Source organism: Cibotium barometz, chromosome 59 (genome assembly GCF_041138505.1).
Source record: "Cibotium barometz isolate CiBa-2024 chromosome 59, ASM4113850v1, whole genome shotgun sequence".
Lineage (NCBI taxonomy): Eukaryota > Viridiplantae > Streptophyta > Polypodiopsida > Cyatheales > Cibotiaceae > Cibotium > Cibotium barometz.
Genome location: NC_141104.1, coordinates 22,355,222 through 22,380,271, shown reverse-complemented (window position 1 = coordinate 22,380,271; position 25,050 = coordinate 22,355,222). Strand labels below are relative to the sequence as shown.

Here is a 25,050-nt window from a genome sequence, read left to right as displayed (position 1 = left end):
TGTTGTTTGCAAATCATGACCTAGAAGAAAAAGAAAAGAAAAGACAAGGTCAAAATCTGCAAAATCAAGGAGTTCCATCTCATGGCTTAAGAACCTGCACTTTTCATCATGGATAAAGCCATATCACACAATAGCCACTATATATTTGTTAAGCTTATTGCTTTCTACTCTTTTGGCTAAACTAATGTAGCAGCTGCTCCATGAGTACATATCCATACTCATGCACTGGAGAACATTTGCACCAAAGCCTCACCATCGACAACTTCCAAGTACATCTCTGGATGGGGGGCCATGGTGGGCAAAAGCCTGGTCAATGGTACAACCCATCGCTTGGAATTTTTCTTCAAATTACAAACCTCTCCAAATGACGCCACAATCTTCATAACTCAATGATTTTCAACCCTAGTGAAGATATCTATATTAGCCTCACAAGTCGACGTAATTCTTTCAATCCCCACCAACAAGTGGCTACTTCAACATAGAGCAGTTCAATATGAGTCTATATGACTCCATTCTATATTAGCCTCACAAGTCGACGTAATTCTTTCAATCCTCACTAACAAGTGGCTACTTCAACACAGAGCAGTTCAATATGAGTCTATATGACTCCATTCTTGTACTTCATGTAAATCTGCTTCATAAGAGCACTTAAATATACATAAAATAAAATAAAATAAAAAGCACATGGATAGAAGAAGACAGGATTAGGTCCTACTCAACAACATTGGACAAGAATCTTGCCACACAAAGGGACATCATCGCAAGCCAATTACTTCAAATTTTAAATGTTGCTTCAATGAATCAAATGAGGAACTGAGAATCATCATCTCATTCTGATGATTAAGTCTACGTTCCTCTGGATCCTTCTCTCTCTTCTCTCCCATTATTAACATCTCTTAGTGTCCCCACTAACAAAAATCACATGTAACCTTGTCGATGATTGCCAAAAACAAAGTGAGCAAAAAAAAAAGCTCACACAAATATAAAAATGCAATCATTCGCAAAAACCCCCAACCCCGTTAGGAATTCCCAATACACCACTAACCTCTTCATTCATTAACTAGCTTTTCTTATTCCTTCCGGAGAAACAAGAACATTGAACGTCATTCAACATCAAAGTCATCGACAAAGCTTGTTCATTCTCCCCACACAAAGGTCTTCAACATGATCACGCGAGGACGTAATCGTTTCAGGAAGGGGGGAATGTTAACCCAATTCTAGGATTAACAAGAGCTACCACCATTATCTTACATCAAGGAGTCATGGTAAATATATAAAAGGGTCGTACATTCATGATATGAAGCAATAATGTCCAAAGCTACAACTTGGACGGGCACCCGTAATGGTGTGATAGAATATTTATGGCAATTCCTACTTCAAGAGCGTGTGGTAGTAAGTTAGGATGAAGTCTTAAGTGATGTACTTCATGAATATATTATGAGAGTAGTCATTGTAATAGCATTAGGCCTCTTATGAGCCTAAAGTACCCGACTGGCCACAATTTAAGTGAGTGTGAACACTTATGGCCATGTATATAAGTCATAATACAACATACTCTCCCATTGTGCAATTGAGTCTTGCTCTTGCTAATCTCTCTCCCTAATGCATGCTAGTGAGTGTGTGTGAGTGAAGTGAGGTGAGAGGAGGGACGAGGACCCATAGTGCAACGCAGCGGTGTGACAACGCTCACGGGAGACGTGGTGGAATTGCTTCTCAAGGAATTTCTTCTCAAGGAGTTGTAGAGCTTGGAGACCTCAAGGGTTACGAGCTCAGCCATTGGAAAGATCCTCCCACGACAGTTGCGGTTCACCAGGTAATCTCTTTTTGGATGTGTTTCAAGGAGGGTTAGGGTGATCCATAACACCCTTGTCTCGTAGTTTTTGTTGGTGCCTCTACCAAGCTGGGTAATTTGTCCTTTTGTGTTCGAGTGCATTGCAGTAATAGCAAGTTAGCCTTTCTCCTCTTGGTCCAAACCTTCCAACTCCTCCTTGTCCAAATTGACGAGCATTTTGTGGTGCTTTCGATACACACTTAAGCTTGCCTTTGTTGTCTTTTTGCCACCCTTGGGTTCCTATTCCAAGTGTTATAATAAGACTTGTCAGTTGAGTGATTAGTCTTGTTGTAGATGCCACAAAATTAAGTAGGGGCCACTCCTCCTTCATGTGACCCTACTTTTAACACTTCATGCACCATACATCTAGTCTCAGTGCCATTTGATGCATGCTCTTTGGAAATCTTTCCTAGGGTGGCTCTCAGTTCTTCCTGCTTCCTAATGTTCTTTATTTGGGGCTTACACCTTGCTTTGGCTTTTGAATATGAAATAGTGTCTTGGTCATCAATAGTTTCTTCCCCAAAGTTTAACTCTAAGGATGATGCTTCCTTCCCTTTTCTCTTCTCAAATTTCTTTTTCTTCTTTTTGGGTTCTTTTTTCAAGACCCTTTCTACTCTGACTGCAGTTTTTGCCACTTGCTCAAACATCATAGTGTCTAGATTAACTGCTACTACTATAGGCTCAAGGGTTGACCTTATCCCCCTCATAAACCATTGACTTAGTGTGGATGCTAGTGGTCCATTGGCTAAATCCAGCCTCCTTAGTAATGCTCTAAACTTTGCTCCATAATCTTCAATGATAGTTTCTTTTGAGTTAGCCTTTGAAGTTTACCATTACCTGTGTGGTTGTTTTATCTTTTTGGAATCTTTTCAAGAAAGCATACTTCATGTTGGGAGGTTATAAAAGGTAAGGTATGAGATCTTTTGTTTTTTGAACATATTAATAATTGAGTTGTGTAAGCTACACTCATTGACTCAAACATTGTTGCTCTTGATTTATTGTTCTCAAATCATTGCTCAAATATTAAAAGGAAAGGGCCCAATCTTGGATTTTATAAATCTTGGAGATGACATGCGTCAACCCTCCCATACTAGATATCCTCATAAATAAACTAAGAAACATTTGAAATCATAATCATGATGCACGGGTCATGGTGATCTTTTTTGTATTTGTCAAATTTATCAAACACTCTCTTTACCTAATAATTTTAATTTCTATTGATTTGTGCTAATCACACTCTTTTCTTTTTAAGTGCATGTAGATGATGATGTGGAAAGCATAATAAGAAGAGCAAAACCAAATTGGACTATCAAGGATTATTACTTTTTGCATATCATTGCTATATTGATAATGATTACAACACTTATATGGATTAAAATAAATACTTTTTTTATTTGAATACGTAAAGTTGTGCTTTATCATAGTTATTAAACTATGAAAAGAAAATTATAAATTCCCACTTCTTTCTTTACTATTAATACATTTCTATAGACACTGGGTCATGTTGACCCATTGAAGCATGTTTCCATTGAAGCATGTTTGTTGTTAGTAGTGGGCGTTGTCTTATTATGTTCTTCTTTTGCTTTAGAGTTGTATGAACAAGTAAGGGTTTTATTGATGTGTATATTATTTTTAAATCATATGTATATATATATGCTTGGAATAGTCTTTATCATCAAACACATTTGTGAATACCATTATTATGATGATAACAATTTATGCTCAATTGAATCTTCACAATAGATTTTAAGGCTGCCCAATTTATAATTGCTTAAAATAGTTTTTTTTTTCAACTTGAATAACTAAGAACAATAGTAATGTAAGCCATGAAATGATGCCCCCGGTATGTATTGAATCCTAGAGGGTAGCCATTTTAGCCTAATAGATAATAGGAGTGAGAGAGAGTGTAATTGTGTTAATGGGAAGGTGGATTATCCATTTGCTCACAAGACACACCCCTGTCGATGGCATCCTCGCAATGGAACCCAACTGTTCTACCAACTCAGCTAGGGTGAGAGAGAGAGAGTGTAATTGTAATAGCATTGAGCGTCTCAAGCATTACGAAATTTTAAAGGTTGAATCTTTAAATAAAGGTTTTACACTTTTTCATATATATATATATATATATATTTGGGAGGACCAGATCTAAAGGCGACACGTGTCCACGTCCACCTGTATCCGTGCACGGATTTTGGGAATTGAATGGATGGTGCAGCAGCGCGAGCTGTAGCGGGGTCTCTGTGTTGGTGGTGGTGGTGGCGGTGGCGGCGGTGGCGGTGGCGGTGAGCTGCTGGAGGAGGTTTGTGGAAGATGCAAGCCCACCAGATGGGCGTTTCTGCGGGGCGTCAGTGTATTCTGGTGGCCCGCTCCTACTGCCACTTCAACAAGATCACGCACCGGACCGCATTCCCTAATAGAGCTCCTATACGACTACGACATCCTCGCAGCAAATCTCTTCTGCAAGTGGCTGCAACCCTTGAGGTCAGTGCGCTTTGATTTCTGTTAAAGGGATATTACGAGTCCATCAGCGTTTTAATCATGTATTGATGGGCCGCAGCACACTGTCCTAACATGCAATGTAATCGGTAATTCTGCTATGCACTCTCACTGCACTGAAGGCTTCAACTTCCTCTGTGAATACGGGGCTACTGCTGCATACTGCTCAACATAGGCTGAGGGCTGAGAAAGGGGCTACATCCTCAGATGAGGGACAGGGGTTCCAAATCCCTTTGCCCCTTCACACCTGACTGTAGGGCGCCTGCCTGGGGATCTCAAAACGCTCTAAAACAGGCCCTCAGCCATGCCCAAATCTGCTCCTCACAAGCAGCTCTAATGCAATATGTGGATGGCGATTTTCACCCCACAGACATACCTCTATGGATCCTTGGCCTCCTGGATGATCTTCCTCCTGTGGTCTTCACCGAGGTATTCTCGCTCCTTCTCCCTTAAGATGCCACTGAGGAAAACCTTAGGTCCTCCCTACAGCATAGGCATGTGATCAGCTTTCATGGCAGCACGAGAGATATTGAGCCTTCCCCAATGGTAGTAACCTCCGTGACTCTGGATGGGTGAACAGACCCTTGGCTAGATTAAACTTGGACTCAGGGGAGTGGGACTGGAGAGACCCTTTGGCATGCTTACTATCCCTTCTTCGCCTACACTTCCACACCCAACAGGACTATTTAGCATAGGGCCTGACTGATCCCATCCTTGGAGAGTTTTGGAGCAGTTTCCACCTTTGCAAGTTTCCTTCTTCTTTTAGCTGAAAAGTTTTAGGAGTCTTCCAAAGGTGGCCTAGATGGCCACAGTGGGCAGACTCGTGAGTTGTGGGCATCGTGGAGCAGCATGGGACTCTCAGCGCCACTGCCTTTGGTATTGCCTCGCAGCACATAAGGTATGGCGGATGATCTCGTCTCCTTTTATGACCTGTAAGTACTCATTATATCTTCCAAGGAGCTGATACCTAACACTTGGGCGATAGACATAGGCCTGGCACTTCAATACAAGACATCGTGCCACTCGGCTTGGAGTTTCGACAGACCACAGTCATATATTTGGTAGACCCTTGTATAAGCTGCTGATTATCTTCGAATGGACAGACGAATGCCAATGGGCATATGAGAAACTAAAGAAGTCATTAGTGAGTGCACCCATCTTTAGATCCTCCAATTGGAATCTAATTTGCCATGAACTTCCTTGTGACCTTCACTAACTGCCAACTCAACGAGGCTGAACACAATTACACAACCACCAAGAGAGAGAGGTTAGCCATGATATATGTTGTAAAGAAGTATAGGCATCACCTCCTGGCTACCAAGTTTGTTTTCTTCATTGACCAACCTTCCACCACTTGGCGCATCACTAGATGGTTGCTTATTCTCTCGAAATTTGATTTCACTAATACCGTGCGAAAGGGATTCCTGCATGTCCATGCTGATCACCTTGACATAATTCCAATTGGAGAACTCCCTCTAGGAGTGATGCTCCATTGTCCCACATTGACCACGTACCAAAATGTGAAGACATTGCGCACTTCTTGGTGGCCAGTGGATTTCCAATTGGCTATCCCATCAAGAAGGACATAGCTAGATGCCTCATTAGGAAGGAGAATGATAGCGGGAATGTTTTATAAGAAGGGTCAAGACGGCATCATGACAAAATGTGTTCATGAATATAATTTTGTTGTCGTTCTTGAGCAAACCTAGGTCAAGGACACTTTGCCGAGGACGTGATGCTTGCAATGTTCTCTAGGCCGGACTATGGTGGCCTATCCTCTTTAGAGGTGCAGCTGAGTTTGTCAAACACTGCGATGAATGTTAAAGGTTCGCCATGGTCCAAGAGAAGGAATGTATGTCCCTAACCCCCGTAATTTCAGGACAACTATTTGAGAAATGGGGCTGGGACTCCGTGGTCCCCTTAGCCCAGCCGCTAAGGGAACTTGGTGCACTTTATAATAGTTGCCACCGATTACTTCATGAAGTGCCCTACACTCTTTGGAGGCGCAGCAGTTGAGTTTGTCAAATGCTGCGATGAATGCCTAAGGTTTGCCATGGTCCAAGAGAAGGATCGTATGCTTCTAACCCCCGTAGTTTTAGAACAACCATTTGAGAAATGGAGCTTGGACTTTGTGGGTCCCATTAGCTCAGCTGGTAAGGTAATCTTGGCGCACTTCATAATAATCGCCACTGATTACTTCATGAAGTGGGCTTAGGCCAAAGCTACACTGATTACTTCATAATAATTGCCACTGATTACTTCATGAAGTGGGCTTAGGCCAAAGCTACACAGAATGTTGATGCGATTGACGCGAGATCTACTGCCAAGTTCCGCTATGAGAATGTGAATACTCATTTTGGTTGTTAGAGCAAGTAAACAAGCAAAGATTGCAATCTGTGTATGGATTGATGGTTGAAAAACTACGGAGTAAGTAGTGGTTTGACGACCAACTTAAGGAAAAGTGCATGAAGGTAGGGGGCATGGTACTTATGTACAACGTCAAGAACACCAAACGGAAAATCAAGTACAGGCGCAAAGGTTCCTATTGAGTCACCAAAAGTGCTTCTCAAGGTGCAGGTAGATACAGACCTTGGATGGGGCTAAGATGGAAGGAATTTCAATGGTAGCAAGATGAAATGCTACTATGGATCTCTCACCCAGGACAAGCTCTATCAAACTCACAAGAAAAGAGAGGAGAAACGAGAGGTTGACAACGAAGAATGGAGGGGACAGCTCGAGGCGAATATCGACAAAAAGGACCAAAGAGACAATAGATCCCAAGTGTAGAGATCTTTATACATGTAGCCAACCTTCACAATGCGGCTAAGACAGAAACTTGCTCGCCTTGAGCTAGAGGTTGTGTCAAGCAATCCCTGAATACACATAAGTCCAAGACGAAGAGCAACAACACATCTCTTCCAAGAACATCATCCTGTGCATCTTAACTTGATCCTTTGTATCCCAATTTCGTAAACAAGGTCTGCAATCCACGATGAGAGAGAGAACAATATCCACGCACCAGGGCCTGCAATCCACTGAGAGAAAGAGAAACCGATCTCTACTCTCCACCCCTGCTTCCATCATCGGCCATGCACTCCTCTACTCGCGAAGAGAAGATGAGAGAGAAGATTGTACTCTGAATTTGGTCCACGCTGCAGAACACTGCCCGCCTGGCTGCAACTACCTGACGCCCGTTGCTGGCTGCCTGACTGGCTGCAACTGCCTGACGCCCGCCTGGCTGCCCGTTGTTGCTCGCCTCGTCGCCGAGAGTCTCCCGCGTGGCTGCCCGGTTGCTGCCCGCCTGGTCGCCGAGAGTCTCCCGCCGGGCTGTAGCCCACACGCGTAGCCCATTTGGCGCCCCTTTGCTGGCTGCAGCCCGTCTGGCTGTAGCCCATGCGCGCAGCAGCGCCCGCCTGGCTGTAGCCCATAAGCGCAGCAGCGCCTGCCTGTACCACACATACGCACAGTAGCACCCGCCTGTACCACACGTACGCGCACACCATGACTCCACACGACGACCTGCCCCAAGGTGATGCGCCTGTATATACCACGTGCCAGCGCGATCGCTCAAGGGGATACCATACGCCATGCGCCACCCTTCACCTTTATAAAGATGCGATTCGCTCTCTCCAAAAAAAACAAAAGTAGATAGCAAAAACGCATGCCTTAAATATAATATTATTATTTTTATCATCAAAGGTTTAAAAACCTTATAACCTTTAAAATCCTTTTTGTCCCCTTTCACACTTGGGCTGGCCACACATATGGGTTTCGTTTTCATATTCAAATTGATGCCTGTTCACACTGTCCATCCCGTGCCCGTGCCCACCTGCTTGTTGTCCAGAGAAAAACACAGGTTGTAACATACCCCCCTTTTGAAAAATAGCAAGCGTCCTCGATTGCACTCAATAACACATTAAGCATCCAATGAAGAAAGAGTCCCCACATGACCAAAGCAATGCCCCTCCAGTGCATCTGGGTGATGAAACAATCCTCCTGAACAATAAGGCCATATCAAAGTGACAAACAACTCTTGCTTGTTCCTTCAGAACCTGTAGCAAAAGTCTAAAACCAAGTGGAAACATGTAACCTGTGTTACCCAAAACAAAACCATGCATCATTCTACATATGACAAATATATGCATGACATATATATGCATTCGCAAACAATATGCTCCTGAAGATGCTCTACCTACTCCAATATTACAGTCTCAAGGTTGCTCACAAGCCTTACACCATAGTTACCACGGAACGTCGTTCCGCCTTCCTGGAACGTCGGAACGCTGTTCCGGGCGAAGGCACGTTCTTGGAACGTCCTGAAACGTTCCGATCTTTTTTTAAAAAAAAGAAAAAAGAAAAAAGTTTTGCTTGCAGAAATGTATGTTCATGTCTTGGGGGAGCAAATATTATGAAGCATATTTGGCTATCCGTATACAAAAAGTTACATTTTTTTGTGTCATATGCTGACATGTCATATGACTTGGCGTTCCACGACGTTCCCGATCTGCTCCCGTTCCCGTTCTCGCTCCCGTTCTAGCATCCGACATTCCCGGAACGTTCCCGTTCCGCGGCGGTAACTATGCCTTACACCCATGAATATCCCGCAGGACCCACGACTGATGGTACAACATGAGCATATGAAAGCACTCAATGCATCTAAACTATACATCCACTAAGTACTTCCCACATATGTCTCATGGCTGTCCCGTAGGAGTCACACTAAGTGATGCATCCATGAACATAATAAAGTACTTGATGTATCATACCAACATACATGCATCTCATCCTGACACATCCACAGTATTACCCATGTATTCCCAAGAGTACCAAGATCCAATGGCACCAGAATACAATAATACCTCGGAAAGTGTATAAATACATGCACAGATAGAGTTCGATCCATATATCCATGAACCAAACCAACTCTAGGACTGCTCGCAAGACTTATGCCCTTCATAGAGTCTCGAAATGTTAGCTCAGGTTGCTGCAAACTTTGAACTAAACCAAACCATGCCATTCCAAAGGAGACCAACTCCACAAATAGCATCATCTCATGTAACTAGTACACAATATCATAGAAGTCCCATACGCAGATGTACTGTCAGCCTGAGTACCTTCGGGTGAAATCTTTGGGTGAATACAAAGATTTCACCAAGGGACTCCTAGATGAAAAACTGAGCCTGTCTATAACAAGGGAGCGGAGGTGCTACCCCCCTCTTGAGCATCAGGCAATGCTCTAGACCCATGCTCTGCTGAACCTGAATGAGCCGTCGCAAGAGTTGGCTCCAACTCAAAAGCATCAAGATAAAGCTGCAATACCTTAGGTGAATCTACTAAGTCACCCTCCTCTATCCACTTCGCATCCATCGGTGAACAGTTCTTGAACTTCACAAGATAGCGACGGGAAACTTTACGTCGTACCTTTCTTTCCTTATGTGCCAGTATCTGCTCGGGAATAAGAACCTCATCAAGTTCCTCCACTTCCATCTGAGCCTCATCTGATACATCCACAGGCACCCAAAACCCGCTTGCACTCCACCCAAGTGGTAAACACAAGTCCCAAATGAAGCATAGTAGATCACCACTACTAAACATAGAAAGAAGCTGCCTTCTGAACCCTATGAAGCCTCCCTGAAGATACCACTGGTGACAAAATGTCGAAAGCCATAGCCTTTAACCCATGTTTTGCACCATAACACTTCAACTGCTTCTTGTTCCTGGCTGACTACTTCCTGTCCTTGGTGTCTTTTCTCGTGAGCCTCATCTTTAGATTTTGCTCTTCACCTCATATAGGCAAAGACACACAATCCTGCATTGTCTCTTGCACTTCCTTTTCACTGTTCCATGTTGAAGCTTTTGATGTGACAACGACGGGCTTGCCTACTTGAGAAAGTCGACGATACCCCGGCGCTGGAACCATGAAACCGGCCTTCAGAAATCCGACGGGCGGTAAAACAAACCACTCGCACACACAACACTTCATCACCCATGGGGACCTGGAAAAGGAAACAAATAGGGGGAGCTTTAGTGCTCCTGGAAATAGTACAAGGACACTGATTGGCTACAAAATGCAGTGGCGCCCCTTGCGGTATTTCTTTACTTGATCAAAATTTGAGTACAAAGTACAACTCATAGAATCCTCTACCGATAGGATTCCTCGAAGCTTTCACCCAGGACTTTCAAATAAGAACTCTCTTTATTACGGCAAAGCATTCCATAGAGAAGCCACACCTGTACAACACCTCCCTGCTTGAAAAGGTCTTCTCCATCGCTACCATGGATCCCTCAAACCCTTTCCCAAACAGTAGTAGGGCTGTACCAAACCATATGTACTTCCCTGTAGCCACAGCTTGCATGTAACCTCGAGAAAACTACAACCTGTTCACATGAATCCAGAGACATGCTTCTCACATGAAAGCGAAGACTTGTATCCGATAAACCAAAGACCTGTATCCCATAACCATAGGCTTGTTTCCTCGATACCAAAGTCCTGTTTCCTGTCGAAAAACCAATGTCTTGTTTCCATGACAGATATACCATCAAATCACGGTTGCCAAAACCCAGAGAGAGAGAGAAAGATAGAGGTTGTGTCAAGCAATCCCTGAATACACATAAGTCCAAGACGAAGAGCAACAACACATCTCTTACAAGCTGCCCACCTGGCTGCCCGTTGTTGCCCGCCTCATCGCCGAGAGTCTTCCGCGTGGCTGCCCGCCTGGTCGCCGAGAGTCTCTCGCCTGGCTGTAGCGCACATGCGTAGCCCATTTGGCACCCCTTTGCTGACTGCAGCCCGTCTGGCTGTAGCCCATGCGCGCAGCAGCGCCCGCCTGGCTGTAGCCCATATGCGTCTGGCTGTAGCCCATGCGTGCAGCAGCGCCTGCCTGGCTGTAGCCCATATGCGCTGCAGCGCCCGCCTGGATGTAGCCGATAAGCGCAGCAGCGCCTGCCTGTACCACACATACGCACAGTAGCACCCGCCTGTACCACACGTACACGCAGCAGCACCCGCTTGTACTGGCTGTAGCCCACACGCGTAGCCCATTCGGCGCCCCTTTGCTGACTGCAGCCCGCCTGGCTGTAGCCCATGCACGCAGCAGCGCCCGCCTGGCTGTAGCCCATAAGCGCAGCAGCGCCTGCCTGTACCACACATACGCACAGTAGCACCCGCCTGTACCACACGTACGCGCACACCATGACTCCACACGGCGACCTGCCCCAAGGTGATGCACCTGTATATACCACGTGCCAGCGCGATCGCTCAAGGGGATACCATACGCCATGCGCCACCCTTCACCTTTATAAAGATGCGATTCGCTCTCTCCAAAAAAAACAAAAGCAGATAGCAAAAACGCATGCCTTAAATATAATATTATTATTTTTATCATCAAAGGTTTAAAAACCTTATAACCTTTAAAATCCTTTTTGTCCCCTTTCACACTTGGGCTGGCCACACATATGGGTTTCGTTTTCATATCCAAACTGATGCCTATGCACACTGTCCATCCCGTGCCCGTGCCCGTGCCCACCTGCTTGTTGTCCAGAGAAAAACACAGGTTGTAACATACCCCCCTTTTGAAAAATAGCAAGCGTCCTCGATTGCACTCAATAACACATTAAGCATCCAATGAAGAAAGAGTCCCCACATGACCAAAGCAATGCCCCTCCGGTGCATTTGGGTGATGAAACAATCATCCTGAATAATAAGGCCATACTGTCACATCAAAGTGACAAACAACTCTTGCTTGTTCCTTCAGAACCTGCAGCAAAAGTCTAAAACCAAGTGGAAACATGTAACCTGTGTTAGCCAAAAACAAAACCATGCATCATTATATATATGACAAACATATGCATGACACATATATGCATTCGCAAACAATATGCTCCTCAAGATGCTCTACCTACTCCAATATAACAGTCTCAGGGTTGCTCGCAAGCCTTACACCCATGAATATCCTGCAGGACCCACGACTGATGGTACAACATGAGCATATGAAAGCACTCAATGCATCTAAACTATACATCCACTAAGTACTTCCCACATATGTCTCATGGCTGTCCCGCAGGAGTCACACTAAGTGATGCATCCATGAACATAATAAAGTACTTGATGTATCATACCAACATACATGCATCTCATCCTGACACATCTAAAGTATTACCCATGTATTCCCAAGAGTACCAAGATCCAATGGCACCAGAATACAATAATACCTCGGAAAGTGTATAAATACATGCACAAATAGAGTTCGATCCATATATCCATGAACCAAACCAACTCTAGGACTGCTCGCAAGACTTATGCCCTTCATAGAGTCTCGAAATGTTAGCTCAGGTTGCTGCAGACTTTGAACTAAACCAAACCATGCCATTCCAAAGGAGACCAACTCCACAAATAGCATCATCTCATGTAACTAGTACACAATATCATAGAAGTCCCATACGCAGATGTACTGTCAGCCTGAGTACCTTCGGGTGAATACAAAGATTTCACCAAGCGACTCCTAGATGAAAAACCGAGCCTGTCTATAACAAGGGAGCGGAGGTGCTACCCCCCTCTTGAGCATCAGGCAATGCTCTAGATCCATGCTCTGCTGAACCTGAATGAGCCGTCACAAGAGTCGGCTCCAACTCAAAAGCATCAAGATAAAGCTGCAATACCTTAGGTGAATCTGCTAAGTCACCCTCCTCTATCCACTTCGCATCCATCGGTGAACAGTTCTTGAACTTCACAAGATAGCGACGGGAAACTTTACGTCGTACCTTTCTTTCCTTATGTGCCAGTATCTGCTCGGGAATAAGAACCTCATCAAGTTCCTCCACTTCCATGTGAGCCTCATCTGATACAACCACAGGCACCCAAAACCCGCTTGCACTCCACCCAAGTGGTAAGCACAAGTCCCAAATGAAGCATAGTAGATCACCCCTTCTAAACATAGAAAGAAGCTGCCTTCCGAATCCCATGAAGCCTCCGTGAAGATACCACTGGTGACAAAATGTCGAAAGCCATAGCCTTTAACCCATGTTTTGCACCATAACACTTCAACTGCTTCTTGTTCCTGGCTGACTACTTCCTGTCCTTGGTGTCTTTTCTCATGAGCCTCATCTTTAGCTTTTGCTCTTCACCTCATATAGGCAAAGACACACAATCTTGCATTGTCTCTTGCACTTCCTTTTCACTGTTCCATGTTGAAGCTTTTGATGTGACAACGACGGGCTTGCCTACTTGAGAAAGTTGACGATATCCCGGTGATGGAACCATGAAACCGGCCTTTAGAAATCCGACGGGCAGTGAAACAAACACTCGCAAGTCCAAGACGAAGAGCAACAACACCTCTCTTCCAAGAACATCATCCTGTGCATCTTAACTTGATCCTCTGTATCCCAATCTCGTAAACAAGGTCTGCAATCCATGATGAGGGAGAGAACAATATCCACGCACCAGGGCCTGCAATCCACTGAGAGAAAGAGAAACCGATCTCTACTCTCCACCCCTGCTTCCATCATCGGCCATGCACTCCTCTACTCGCGAAGAGAAGATGAGAGAGAAGAGTGTACTCTGAATTTGGTTCACGCTGCAGAACACTGCCCCATTGGCTGCAACTGCCTGAAGCCCGCCTGGCTGCCCGTTGCCCGCGTGGTCGCCGAGAGTCTCCCGCCTAGCTGTGGCCCACACGCGTAGCCCATTCGGCGCCCCTTTGCTGGCTGTAGCCCATGCGCGTAGCAGTGCCCGCCTGGCTATAGCCCATACGCGCAACAGCACCTGCCTGTACCACACATACGCGCAGCAGCACCCGCCTGTACCAGACGTACGCACAGACCACGACTCCACACGGCAACCTGCCCCAAGGTGATGTGCCTGTATATACCACGTGCCAACGCGATCGCTCAAGGGGATACCATGTGCCACTCTTGACCTTTATAAAGATGCGATTCGCTTTCTCCAAAAAAAACAAAAGCAGATAGCAAAAACGCATGCCTTAAATATAATATTATTATTTTTATCATCAAAGGTTTAAAAACCTTATAACCTTTAAAATCCGTTTTGTCCCATTTCACACTTGGGCTGGCCACACATATGGGTTTCCTTTTGATATCCAAACTGATGCCTGTTCACATTGTCCATGCCGTGCCCGTGCCCGTGTTCACCTGCTTGTTGTCCAGAGAAAACGCTTCAGTCCACTGGCTGGACGTAAGAGAGAGAAAGAATTCCCCTTCGATTCAGTGCACTGGGAACAGGAGAGAGAGAGAGAGAACTATTTTTGCTTCAGTTCAAAGACTGCAGGAGAGAGAGGGAAAGAGGAGTCCTTTCGCTTCAGTTCGCCGAATGCAGGAGAGAGAGATAGGTGTCCTTTCGCTTCAGTTCGCTGATTCTAGGAGGAGAGAGTGGGTATCCTTTTTCTGCTTCCCATCATGCTTCACTGGTGTGCGAAAGGGTCAATTGGTGCCCTGTTATTCGCCAGCCAGCCACCACCTTTTCCCCACGTCGACTACCACGTATGAGGCCTCCGGATAGATCCCACGTGGCCATCGATGCCCTTTTGATTTGTTTTATTTTAAATATCACAAGCCTTCGTAAATGGCACAAGTCTTTCTATATAAATGACTTTGGGTGCCCATTGGGGTGTTCACACCCATTTTTAATGTGGGTATGAACACTCCACCTTATAGAATAAACTAAGACTTAGACATGGTTTTTGAGCCTTTCGACGACAAAAAAAGCCAATCGCAAATCAAAAAGCAAAGGCATCCACACAGTCTCGTAGCTAGTAGCTCTGGGCGTCCCTAGCATTACGAGACCAAACATAGGTAAGCATGTAAGACACAAAAACAAGTCATACATCTAGCAAATATTTTATCTTTGCACATACACAAAATGAAGTGCATATGCAAATATACGTTGGAAATCCCTCATTCTCAAGCCATGTATCTCACCCAGGGATCTAGTCATACTAGATGACCCTGAGCTCTAGTGTTCCCAGTCATATTGGTCATACCTCAAGGCCTACTAGTCACACTAGCACTGCCAGACGTGCTAGTGGTCATATCAACAAAGCTCTCATCCCTCTGGAAATATCAATCTGTGTCATAGGACTATTGATCATATCAGCAAAGCCCAAATACTGGACATCCCGAGGGTGATTCACGAGTCAAATTGATGTTGAAATGCATAGAAAGATCTGGTGAGAATCTATCTTTGCATTTATTTGAGGATACCTTGTTGTTTAGGGAGCTAAATGGTGACATCTCCCCCCTCTTCTAAACAGTTTGACGGCAATTGAAAAGCTTTCAAGTAGGCAAACAAAATTTGAGGATAATCTTTCAATGTTTGTTCATCCAACCATTTCGGATCCATAGCAGGATAGTTGCGAAACTTAACTATATAGTGGCACTGTAAACCGCCAGCGTCCAGGGAGCCTCTTTTCTTTATGAAAAAGAATTTGCTCAGGTTGGAGAATCTCTTCCCTTTCCTCAACTTCAGGAGGGTCCTCCTCTATAGTTTCACTGGGTTCTGGTCCCATATACTTTCGAAGTAGGCTTATATGAAAAGCATTATGAATCTTCCAATGATATGGGAGAGCCAATCTAAATGCAACTTCATTAATCTTTTAGGTGACTTTGAAAGGGCCATAATACCTCCTGGCAAGCTTAGGAGTAGCATCCTCCTTGCCAGGTCTTTTACGAAGACTGGCCTTATCAAATTTCAGCAATACCCAATCTCCTTCTTTGAGATCCATGAGTAATCCATGTTTATCTGCAGCCTTTTTATGCTTTTCCTAGGACTTTTGAATGGCTGTCCATACTTATGCAAAAGCATCCTGTAAATCACGTACATATTCATTTGCTGCAAAGATTTCATCTTTTGTATGTAAAATGGGAGGCAAGACTACTCTGCCATACATAACCTCAAATGGTGCTTTGCCTGTAGAGGAATGTACGGTATTGTTGTGGGCAAATTCTACCAATGGTAAAGACTTTTCCCACATGCTCTTTTGCTCGGCAACATAGCATTTAAGAAAATCAAGGATGGCTGAATTTGCATCTTCACTCTGTCCATCCGTCTCAGGGTGAAAAGCTGACGAGAAGCTAAGTTTTGTGTCCATATTGGCGAAAAGAGCCCTCCAAAATAGGCTAGTAGTCGTGGGATCTCTGTTAGCCACAATGGACTTAGGCATTCCATGATGTGCTTAAAGATATGTGAGAGAAAAAGTTTAACCATGTGATCTGGCTTAATGGTCTTTTTCACTTGGATGAAGTGAGCTTGTTTGCTGAATCTGTCCACAATAGTCCATATGGCATCATTGCCATACTGTGTATGAGGCAAATCCATGGCTATGCTCTCCCAAGGTTCATTTGGCACGCGTAAGGGCTGAAGTAACACTGGGCCCTTCGCTTGCTGAATTTTACCTTTTGGCAAGTAATGCATTGATGTACATATGCCTCAATATCCTTGCGCATAGTAGGCCAAAAGAAATACCTTTCAATAAACTGAGTGGTTGGCGAAATTTCTCTATGCCCTACATAAGGTGGTGCATGAGACTTATGCAAAACTTTTTGCCTGAAGTCTTTGGTAACACAACCTCTGTTAGCATACATGAGATATCCATCTTTACATACATATGGCATATGTATTGTCCCAGACTGCAAATCAGCCCATAAAGATGAAAAATCATCATCCGTAGCATAAGCATTACACATCAAAGTCAAATCTTCATGTGATGCGACTGAAAAAGCAGCTACATATGGCTTTCATTAGTCTTTCCAGGGTATGATTGATATGGAAATGAAACATGGAAAGAAAGTTGGCCATCCGCATATGCTTCTCAGAAAGCTTTGTTTGAGTAAGAAAGAATCTCAAACTTTGATGATCTATCTTTATTGTAAATTCAGCTCCTAAAAGAAGGTAGTGTTTCCACACCTTTAGAGCATGAATTACAGCCATGAGTTCCTGCTCATAAACACCCATATGCTTCTCAGCACCTTGCAAACGCCTGCTCTCATAGGCTACTGCATGTCCCTCTTGATTGCGGATAGCTCCAATACATTCTCCCGATGCATCACATTCAGCTGAGAAAAGGCTTATGTAGATCAGGCACAATAAGCATGGGTCCCGTTGCAATGGCATTCTTGAGTGCTCTCAGTCTTGATGACGAATCTTTGTTTACGAGAGAGAGAGAGAAAACTCTTTTCGCTTCAGCTCAAAGACTGCAGGGGAGAGAGAGAAAGAGGAGTCCTTTCGCTTCAGTTCGCCGAATGCAGAAGAAAGAGAGAGATAGGTGTCCTTTCGATTCAGTTCGCTGATTCCAGGAGGAGGAGTGAGTGGGTTTCCGTTTTGCTTCAACTCACCGACTGATATCAAGGCTTCTCCCCGTCGTTGTGCGAAAGGGTCAATCTGTGCCCGGTTCTTCGCCAGAAAGCCAGCCACCTTTTCCCCACGACGACTACCATGGTGAATACGTGTGAGGCCACGTGGCCATCAATGCCCTTTTGATTGGTTTTATTTTAAACATCACAAGCCTTGGTAAATGGCACAGGCTTTCTATATAAATGACTCCATTGGGGTGTTCACACCCATATTTAATGTGGGTGTGAACACTCCACCTTATAAAATATAACTAAGCCTTAGACATGGTTTTTTAGCTTTTCGACGCCGATTTTGCCTGCAAAAACGCCAATTGCAAATCAACAAGCAAAGGCATCCACACAGTCTTGTAGGCTCGTAGCTAGTAGTTTTGGGCATCCCCATCACTACGAGACCCCATCACTACGAGACCGAACATAGGCAAGCATGCAGGACACCTAAACAAATCATACATTTAGTAAATCTTTTATCTTCGCACATACACAAAATGAAGTGCATATGCAAATATACATTGGAAATCCCCCGTTCTCAAGCCATGTATCTCACCCCTGCTCCAGTGTTCCCAGTCATACTAGTCACACTAGCACTGCCAGACGTGCTACTGATCATATCAGTCCATGTCATAGGACTATTGATCATATCAGCAAAGCCCAAATATTGGACATCCCGAGGGTGATTCACCAGTCAAACTGGTGTCCAAATGCGTAGAAAGATCCAGTGAGAATCTATCTTTGAGGATACCTTCTTGTTCAGGGAGCCAAATGGTGACACATTCCGCAAAGTCCGAGCTATCCGCCAATATCTTATGGGACAAGACATTCTCCAATCTTCTTTTTCTAGAACCAACAAGGATATTAGAAGCCCCAATCTCTTTGCTTCCTTACAATGTTGAAATCTCCAACAAGGTTCCATATCGTTTTATTATCAAGACACCATAGTTCAGCTTTTAGCTTGGCAGTTTGAGTTTGAGTCCCATACACTTTGATCAACCGGTAGAATTCCTTCACAAGCTGAATTTCCACCACAAGACCCCTCCCTGATGATTGATTAGCAATCATTAGAGGGTTAAGAGAGTTGTGGACCATGTGGAGACCCCACTAAAACCATGGAGGACTTCTTCCACACCATTTTTTCAAACCTTTAAAGAAAACTTTCCTCTTACCTTTATTCCCAAATTCATTCTCATATCCACTCCACCAAAAAGGAAAAGGGGGCATTGTGGTGTTGGTTTTGGGGTGTGGGGGGGGTTTGGAGGGGTTGGATCCAATTCTGTGTTGCTTTGAGGATGTATGATAAATATACATTGTCCATGTGATTCAAGTAATTAATGGAACCTCAGAGGAATAGAGGGAAGGGGAAGTAGATTGGAAAGGTAGTAGGAAGCCAGACTAGAGGCAGGATGAATCTGGATGATAGGAAAGAAAAGCAAAACGGAAAGTCTGTTTGGCAGAATTGTAACCACTCTTGGAAATTCTGGACATTGTGGATGCATGCATGTGAGGAAAACCAGGACCAAGATCAGACCAGCTAGTTTGGGGTAGGCGGTGGGAACCACTGCGCACCCACCGGTCAGCCTCGAGATGCACAAAAGTGGCGGCTAGGGACTGCATGTGAAACACCCTTAAAAGGGTGCTAAGAAGGATTGAAAAAGGCCCTTTTAGACACAATTTGTTATGTGTGGAAGCTCTGGGAGCCTTCTTTCATCCTTAAGCACTCCCTAGGAACATTTGATGCAAGAACAATCAGCATAGACATAGAATAGAGAGAGAGATGTAGTTGTATGCTCGGTATATTGATAGAGTACAAAAAGGCGACAAGTTCTGTGGCCTTCCCTAAAAGGGTAACAAAAACCTAATCTATGACCTTACTCCATAGGGGAGTGAGATACCAAGAATGAATCATGGCCTAGCCTTTCATAGGCCCAAAATATGCAACATCCCCAAATCTGTCATCTCAAATGAGGTTTTCAATTCAGCTTTGAAGGCTGAAATGTGCTCTTCATCATTCCTAGTAGTTAACATGTCATCCACATATAGAATGAGCATGTCATCCACATATAGAATGAGCATGATCAAAGTGCCACGATCATCTTTCACATAGAGCGTTCTCTTGGACTATTCCAAAATCCTTGGTTGGTCAAATAATTATGTATCTTCTCATACCAAGCTCAAGGAGCTTGTTTGAGACCATAAAGTGCTTTTCGAAGCTTGCATACTTTTGTTTTCTTGACTAGGCATCTCAAAACCAATGGGCTGATTTACATTAACCACTTCTTGCAAATCCCCATTGAGAAAATCTCATTTAATGTCCAACTGATGCACTTCCCATCCATGATGGACAGTCAATGCACCAACACATCTAACTGTGGCCATACGAGAAGTAGGTGCGAAAGTCTCATCATAATCAATGCCCTTTTTTTAGGCACACCCTTTGGACACAAGCTTGGCCTTGTATGTGTCAATGGTACCGTTAGACTTTCTTTTCAACTTATACACCCACTTTGTGCCAATTGACTTCTTGCCAGGAGGCAAGTCTTTTTTGTGGATAGAATCCATCTCGTTTTGCATGGCTTGCATTGAGTGGTGTTCTGCTATCAAGTGGAGCTGAAAGCTTGCTCTTCTGTAAGGTATGGAGCATCCAACAAGGCACAACACTAGCCTCTTCCATTGCTGTCCGCTTCCTCTATATTTTGAGGTGTAATGAGTCCATTTATGGGCTGATTTTGAGCACCTAGATGCTATTCATTAGGCAAAGTTGATGGGGTAATATATGCCAATAGTCCAACAATATCTGGGGATCTGTGTGCTTGGCTGGCTAGTGCTCTCAACAACCTACATGTCCCGCTCCTCACTGATAACTTCTTCATTGGTGAATTGCTTGTAGAATTCAGAACGATCGAACCTCCACACTTGCAGGGTGTCTTCCTGGGCATTGATTTACTACTCACACTACCAATCTAACCCAGTTTACAGCTCTGGTTCTTGGTGGCAATAGAGGCATCAAAGCGAGCATCCCGGCAACATTAGTATGCAAATGCACAATGAGGAGTGAGAGATTGTGAAGCTATGGAGGATGAAAGATCTCCATCGTGGGTAGAGAGAGCGAGAGAGAGAGAGGTGATAAACACAAAAGAGAGAGCAAGATAATGCACGATTCAATGATTTGATTGATTGATTGTGTAGAAGCTTACACCAAGCACATGCTTTTGTAAAATATAAGCCTTATCTTTTGACTCGAGGGAATCACACATACTAGACAGATGACACATGGCACACTTATCTGATCTCTTAAGGGTGAGTTCATGCACACTAACACACTTAGCCCTTTTAGGAGTTGTTCACACACAGACACAAGTGGGTACACCAAACAAGGGTACACGTACAGGATGTGTAGACACATACCAAGACTCCGAATCCCAACAAACCCCCCTCGGAGTCAAGGTGGTGTTATAAGGGTTGACCTTTATATCTATGGTGATTTGGGCCCACAAATCCACATGTGTTTCAAAAGATCACAGTGGCCAACACCTAAACACTCTTGCCAGGCCTAATAAGGGGCTTGACCACACATGATATATGTCAACCATCCTAAACTACCCCCCTGACTCAAAACATGGAAAAGTTGGAAGTATTGGAGCCTTTAATAATACAAGGTGGTACAAACACATAAAAATTAACATACATGAGGAACACATTGAGGGATGACCCGGGCAGAGGACCCATGACACACACACAAACACAGAGAATGGAAGCTTAAAAACTTCAGAAGCTGGTGAAGTGTTAATGAGGAGGCCGTTACTACGGCATTGCCAAGCAATTGATGCTTGGCCAGTCATTTCAGGCTCGGGGGCCAAGGTTGAGGACCTGGTATTCAATGTGTCAAAGGAGGCTTGAATTTGGAAAAGCCCCAAATTTTGGGATTTGTAGTGTCTTCAATTAGGCAATTTTTGCCCTAATTTTGGGCTAATTGCTGAAATTTCAGGAAAGCCCTAAATTTTTCAGAGAATTAATATGAAAAATGACCAAATGTGAATGCAGATGCTGACTGTGATTGCTAGAGGAGTACGTGGACTGTTGCAGATGGGGAGCTGCTACAGGTCACAAGCTGGTGGCGTATAGGTCTACTGGAGAGCTGATGTAGATGGCAGTATGTGCTGGGCATCAGATATGAGGCGGTGGACAGGAGGTGACATCGAAGGTGATGGGCAGAAGGTATGAGGAGCGCATGATGCTGGGCGGTTTGGAGCAGCTACACGAGGCAACCGGCTCTGCTGTCAGGCGGCGGCCATAGCTGAGGCTGTAGGCAGGGTAATGGCGGACTGCATGTGGTGAAGCCTTGTGTTGCTGCCGCTGGAACCGTTTGACAGGCAGCTTTGGCACAACTCAGGCCAGCTGATGGCGGGCATGTAGAGCTGCTGACATGGCTGCACAAGGCGAATGTGGGCGGTGCAAGAGAAGTTGACATGCGCACATAGGTGGCTGTGATACCAATTGAAGGAAGTTAGGGTTAGCCCATGCGACTGCACGATGAGGAGTGAGAGACTGTGAAGCTATGGAGGATGAAAGATCTCCATCATGGGGAGGGTTTGCCTGTCATGCCATTTTGCAGTGCTTGAGGGAGGGGTACCAGTCCTGATGACTTACGGCCTCCATGACTTGGATTCCTCATTGTTGATAATCTATGGATCGTTTTGGGTTGCTACATATGCTTCTTTATTCACTTCCTTGATCTTGAGAGCAGTAGTCAGCTTCTGTGACGTTCCCATGCTCTGTGTTTTTGAGCTGCCATTCTTGGCGTGTGTTTTTTACCAGCACTCCATGGCATGATGTGCCTTGTTGTTGCAGTAACAGTCAACATGAAATTATATATCACAACTAATCACTAAATTGCCGAACACATATTCCTCTCTATCTCTAACAGTGTGTCTATTGGATGCAGGAAAACATAGTAGAAAGCAGTGCAGGTACTTTCCACAACAAAACCACATGTTGAAGTTCTATAGAATGTTTAGACCTTCAACAGAAATATGCTATATTTTAAAAATTCAGCTGCTGTTACAAGGTACAAAAGTGGTCAAGGTGAAGCTCTTGCTTCAGAAGAAATGCGAGTTTGGCCAGCAATTCAATGTAGTCGGTGATGATGAACTATTTGGAGCATGGAATCCAGAAGCAGCTATACTGATGCAATGGTCTGAAGGACATATCTGGACAACAGAACTGGTGTGTGCTGGTATTAGTGCATAAGCAAGATGTAGTATGGGCTACTAAGTAGCTGGTAGGGTTTCCACATCTCATTTATCCCTTTAAGTTTCTTGTAGGAACTCTCAGTTGGAAAACGCGTAGAATTCAAGATGATACTTACAGGGGATCAAGGAGTGCTTGAGTGGCAACCAGGCCCTAATCGTGTGTTGGAAACATCAGAGGCTTTATCATCTTTAGTGATCTCGGAATCTTGGTCCGGTGAAGGACACATTTTACAAAATGATGCTCCCATGGGGCATGTAGTGGAGATGAATGGTGTTGTAGATAGTCAAGATCTCAATGAGATCGTTATATCTCAAGAGCTTGGAGGGGTGAAAATTATGATTCCTGCTGCTGAATCCGAAGGTGTCAATGAAGAGAAGATTGACAAAGAGGTGAATGCTGAACTAAAACTTTTTGAAAGTTTATTTATTCTCTGTGCTCTTGATATTAATGTGACATCATGATTAGTTTTCACATGGCTGTTTCAAGGCCCTCTTTTTAAAAAGGGAAAAGTCTCTAAGCCACATAAAGGTGCACCTGTATGTATGTGTATATCTATATATAGATAAATACATGCACAGCTGGTGAGGGTCATTTGATGGAGGTATGTGTATGTGTTTGTGTGTCCACGTGCGCACATGTGTAACATGTATGTATGTGCATGTATATCTATATAAATACATGCACCTCAGGTGACAGATCATTTGATGGAGGGATGGGTGTGTGTGTGTGTGTGTTACGCATGCACACGCGTGTAACATGTATGTATGTGTGTACATATATAAATATATGCACCTCAGGTGAGGGATCATTTGATGGAGGGATGTGTGTGTGTGTGTGTGTACACATAACATAAATACATACGTACATGCGTACATAAATGTATATATGCATGTATATCCGTATATATATGTACCGTATGTGTGTGTGTGTGTGTGTGTCTGCATGTGTGGCTTCTGCGTACACGCATGCACATGCATGGACGGATGGAAGGACTGCATTATGACACTAGTGTCCAAGTTTTCTCTTCTAGAATCTATATACTTGTTGTTTTGTTCATACTATTTGCCATTCAAACCTTCCCTTAGGAGCTATATATATATATATGTATACCTAGATGAATCCAGGAACATGCCCAAATTCACCTTTTACGAACGTGCATGCTATATACTCATGGTAGCCAAGCCACAAGACTATATAGCTATCAACTCTATTATGCATAGTATGGACTAGATACTACGACATCCCGACTAACGTCATCAGTGCCCAATAGTGGGTGTAGAACTTTGTATTAAGATATGCTCTCACACACGCACTCCACACACACACACATAAGAGCATATATTCACACAAAGCCCTTCGTACTGAGTTTCTATCAAACCTCCGGAGATGCAAGGCAGACTTAGCCATAATGAAGCCTAGCACTAAGGGAAGTAGCAAATAGAAAGAATTAGTACAGCAAATAAGTAGTTGATAGGGCAAATGCACCGCTAAAGATAGAAAGAATAAGCACGATATCATATTAAGGTAGACTTTCTGTACATGATTTTTCTTCAATACACAAAACTATATCAGTTTAGGGACCAAAAGGCAGATGTGAACCTTGATTCATGCCATGCACAAAAATGTTGAACCTTTTGTTTTGTTCATTTGGATCATTTTGGCACAAGTGTAAGTCTTGCAAGATTCATGCCAAGATCTTTTTGGTTAAATCAAATATCCTGGCTAACACTGTTTCAGGCACCTAAAAATCTGGTTACAGATTCGGCTCTAGAAGATTCATTTGGAGATTTAGAAACAAAGCCTTCAGTGCTTGAGAAGGATTTGAAATGGGGCCGCAAAGCCTTGTCTGCACTTTGGGGTGCTCTGGTACAACAGCTCAACAATGAAGCATAGCGGTGATGTTCATTTTAAAGCCAATTCTTTAAAGAAAGTGTCTGGTCAACAAACAGCAAGCCAGATGCTAGTTTGTACCTCTCTCATGAGATATTCGTCCATTTGTACATTAGCTGGAGCTCAGATTGTGTTCATGGCATGTTGTATATATTCACTATTGAAATGAAGCTCATGGACTTTGAATGAAGGGCATACTTTCAATGAAAATTGTTCGTGTTTATGCA

The 25,050-nt window shown here is 44.0% G+C and overlaps 1 protein-coding gene across 3 annotated transcripts; it reads left to right on the top strand.

Annotated features, from left to right (window-relative positions):
• The first annotated feature begins 4,078 nt into the window (after positions 1-4,078).
• On the top strand, positions 4,079-25,050 carry LOC147605605 (phosphoglucan, water dikinase, chloroplastic-like). Of its 3 annotated transcripts, none has more exons than XM_086793422.1 (5): positions 4,079-4,312; positions 22,626-22,650; positions 22,749-22,906; positions 23,005-23,322; positions 24,671-25,050. In XM_086793422.1, exons 1-5 carry the CDS (start codon positions 4,142-4,144, stop codon positions 24,824-24,826), a joined length of 828 nt encoding a protein of 275 aa, XP_086649548.1. In that variant the 5' UTR covers positions 4,079-4,141; the 3' UTR covers positions 24,827-25,050. The 3 variants fall into 3 exon arrangements, with proteins under 3 accessions (XP_086649548.1, XP_086649549.1, XP_086649551.1); XM_086793423.1 differs by lacking the exon at positions 4,079-4,312 and adding an exon at positions 22,043-22,381; XM_086793425.1 differs by lacking the exon at positions 4,079-4,312 and adding an exon at positions 22,297-22,432 and having other exon boundaries at positions 22,602-22,650.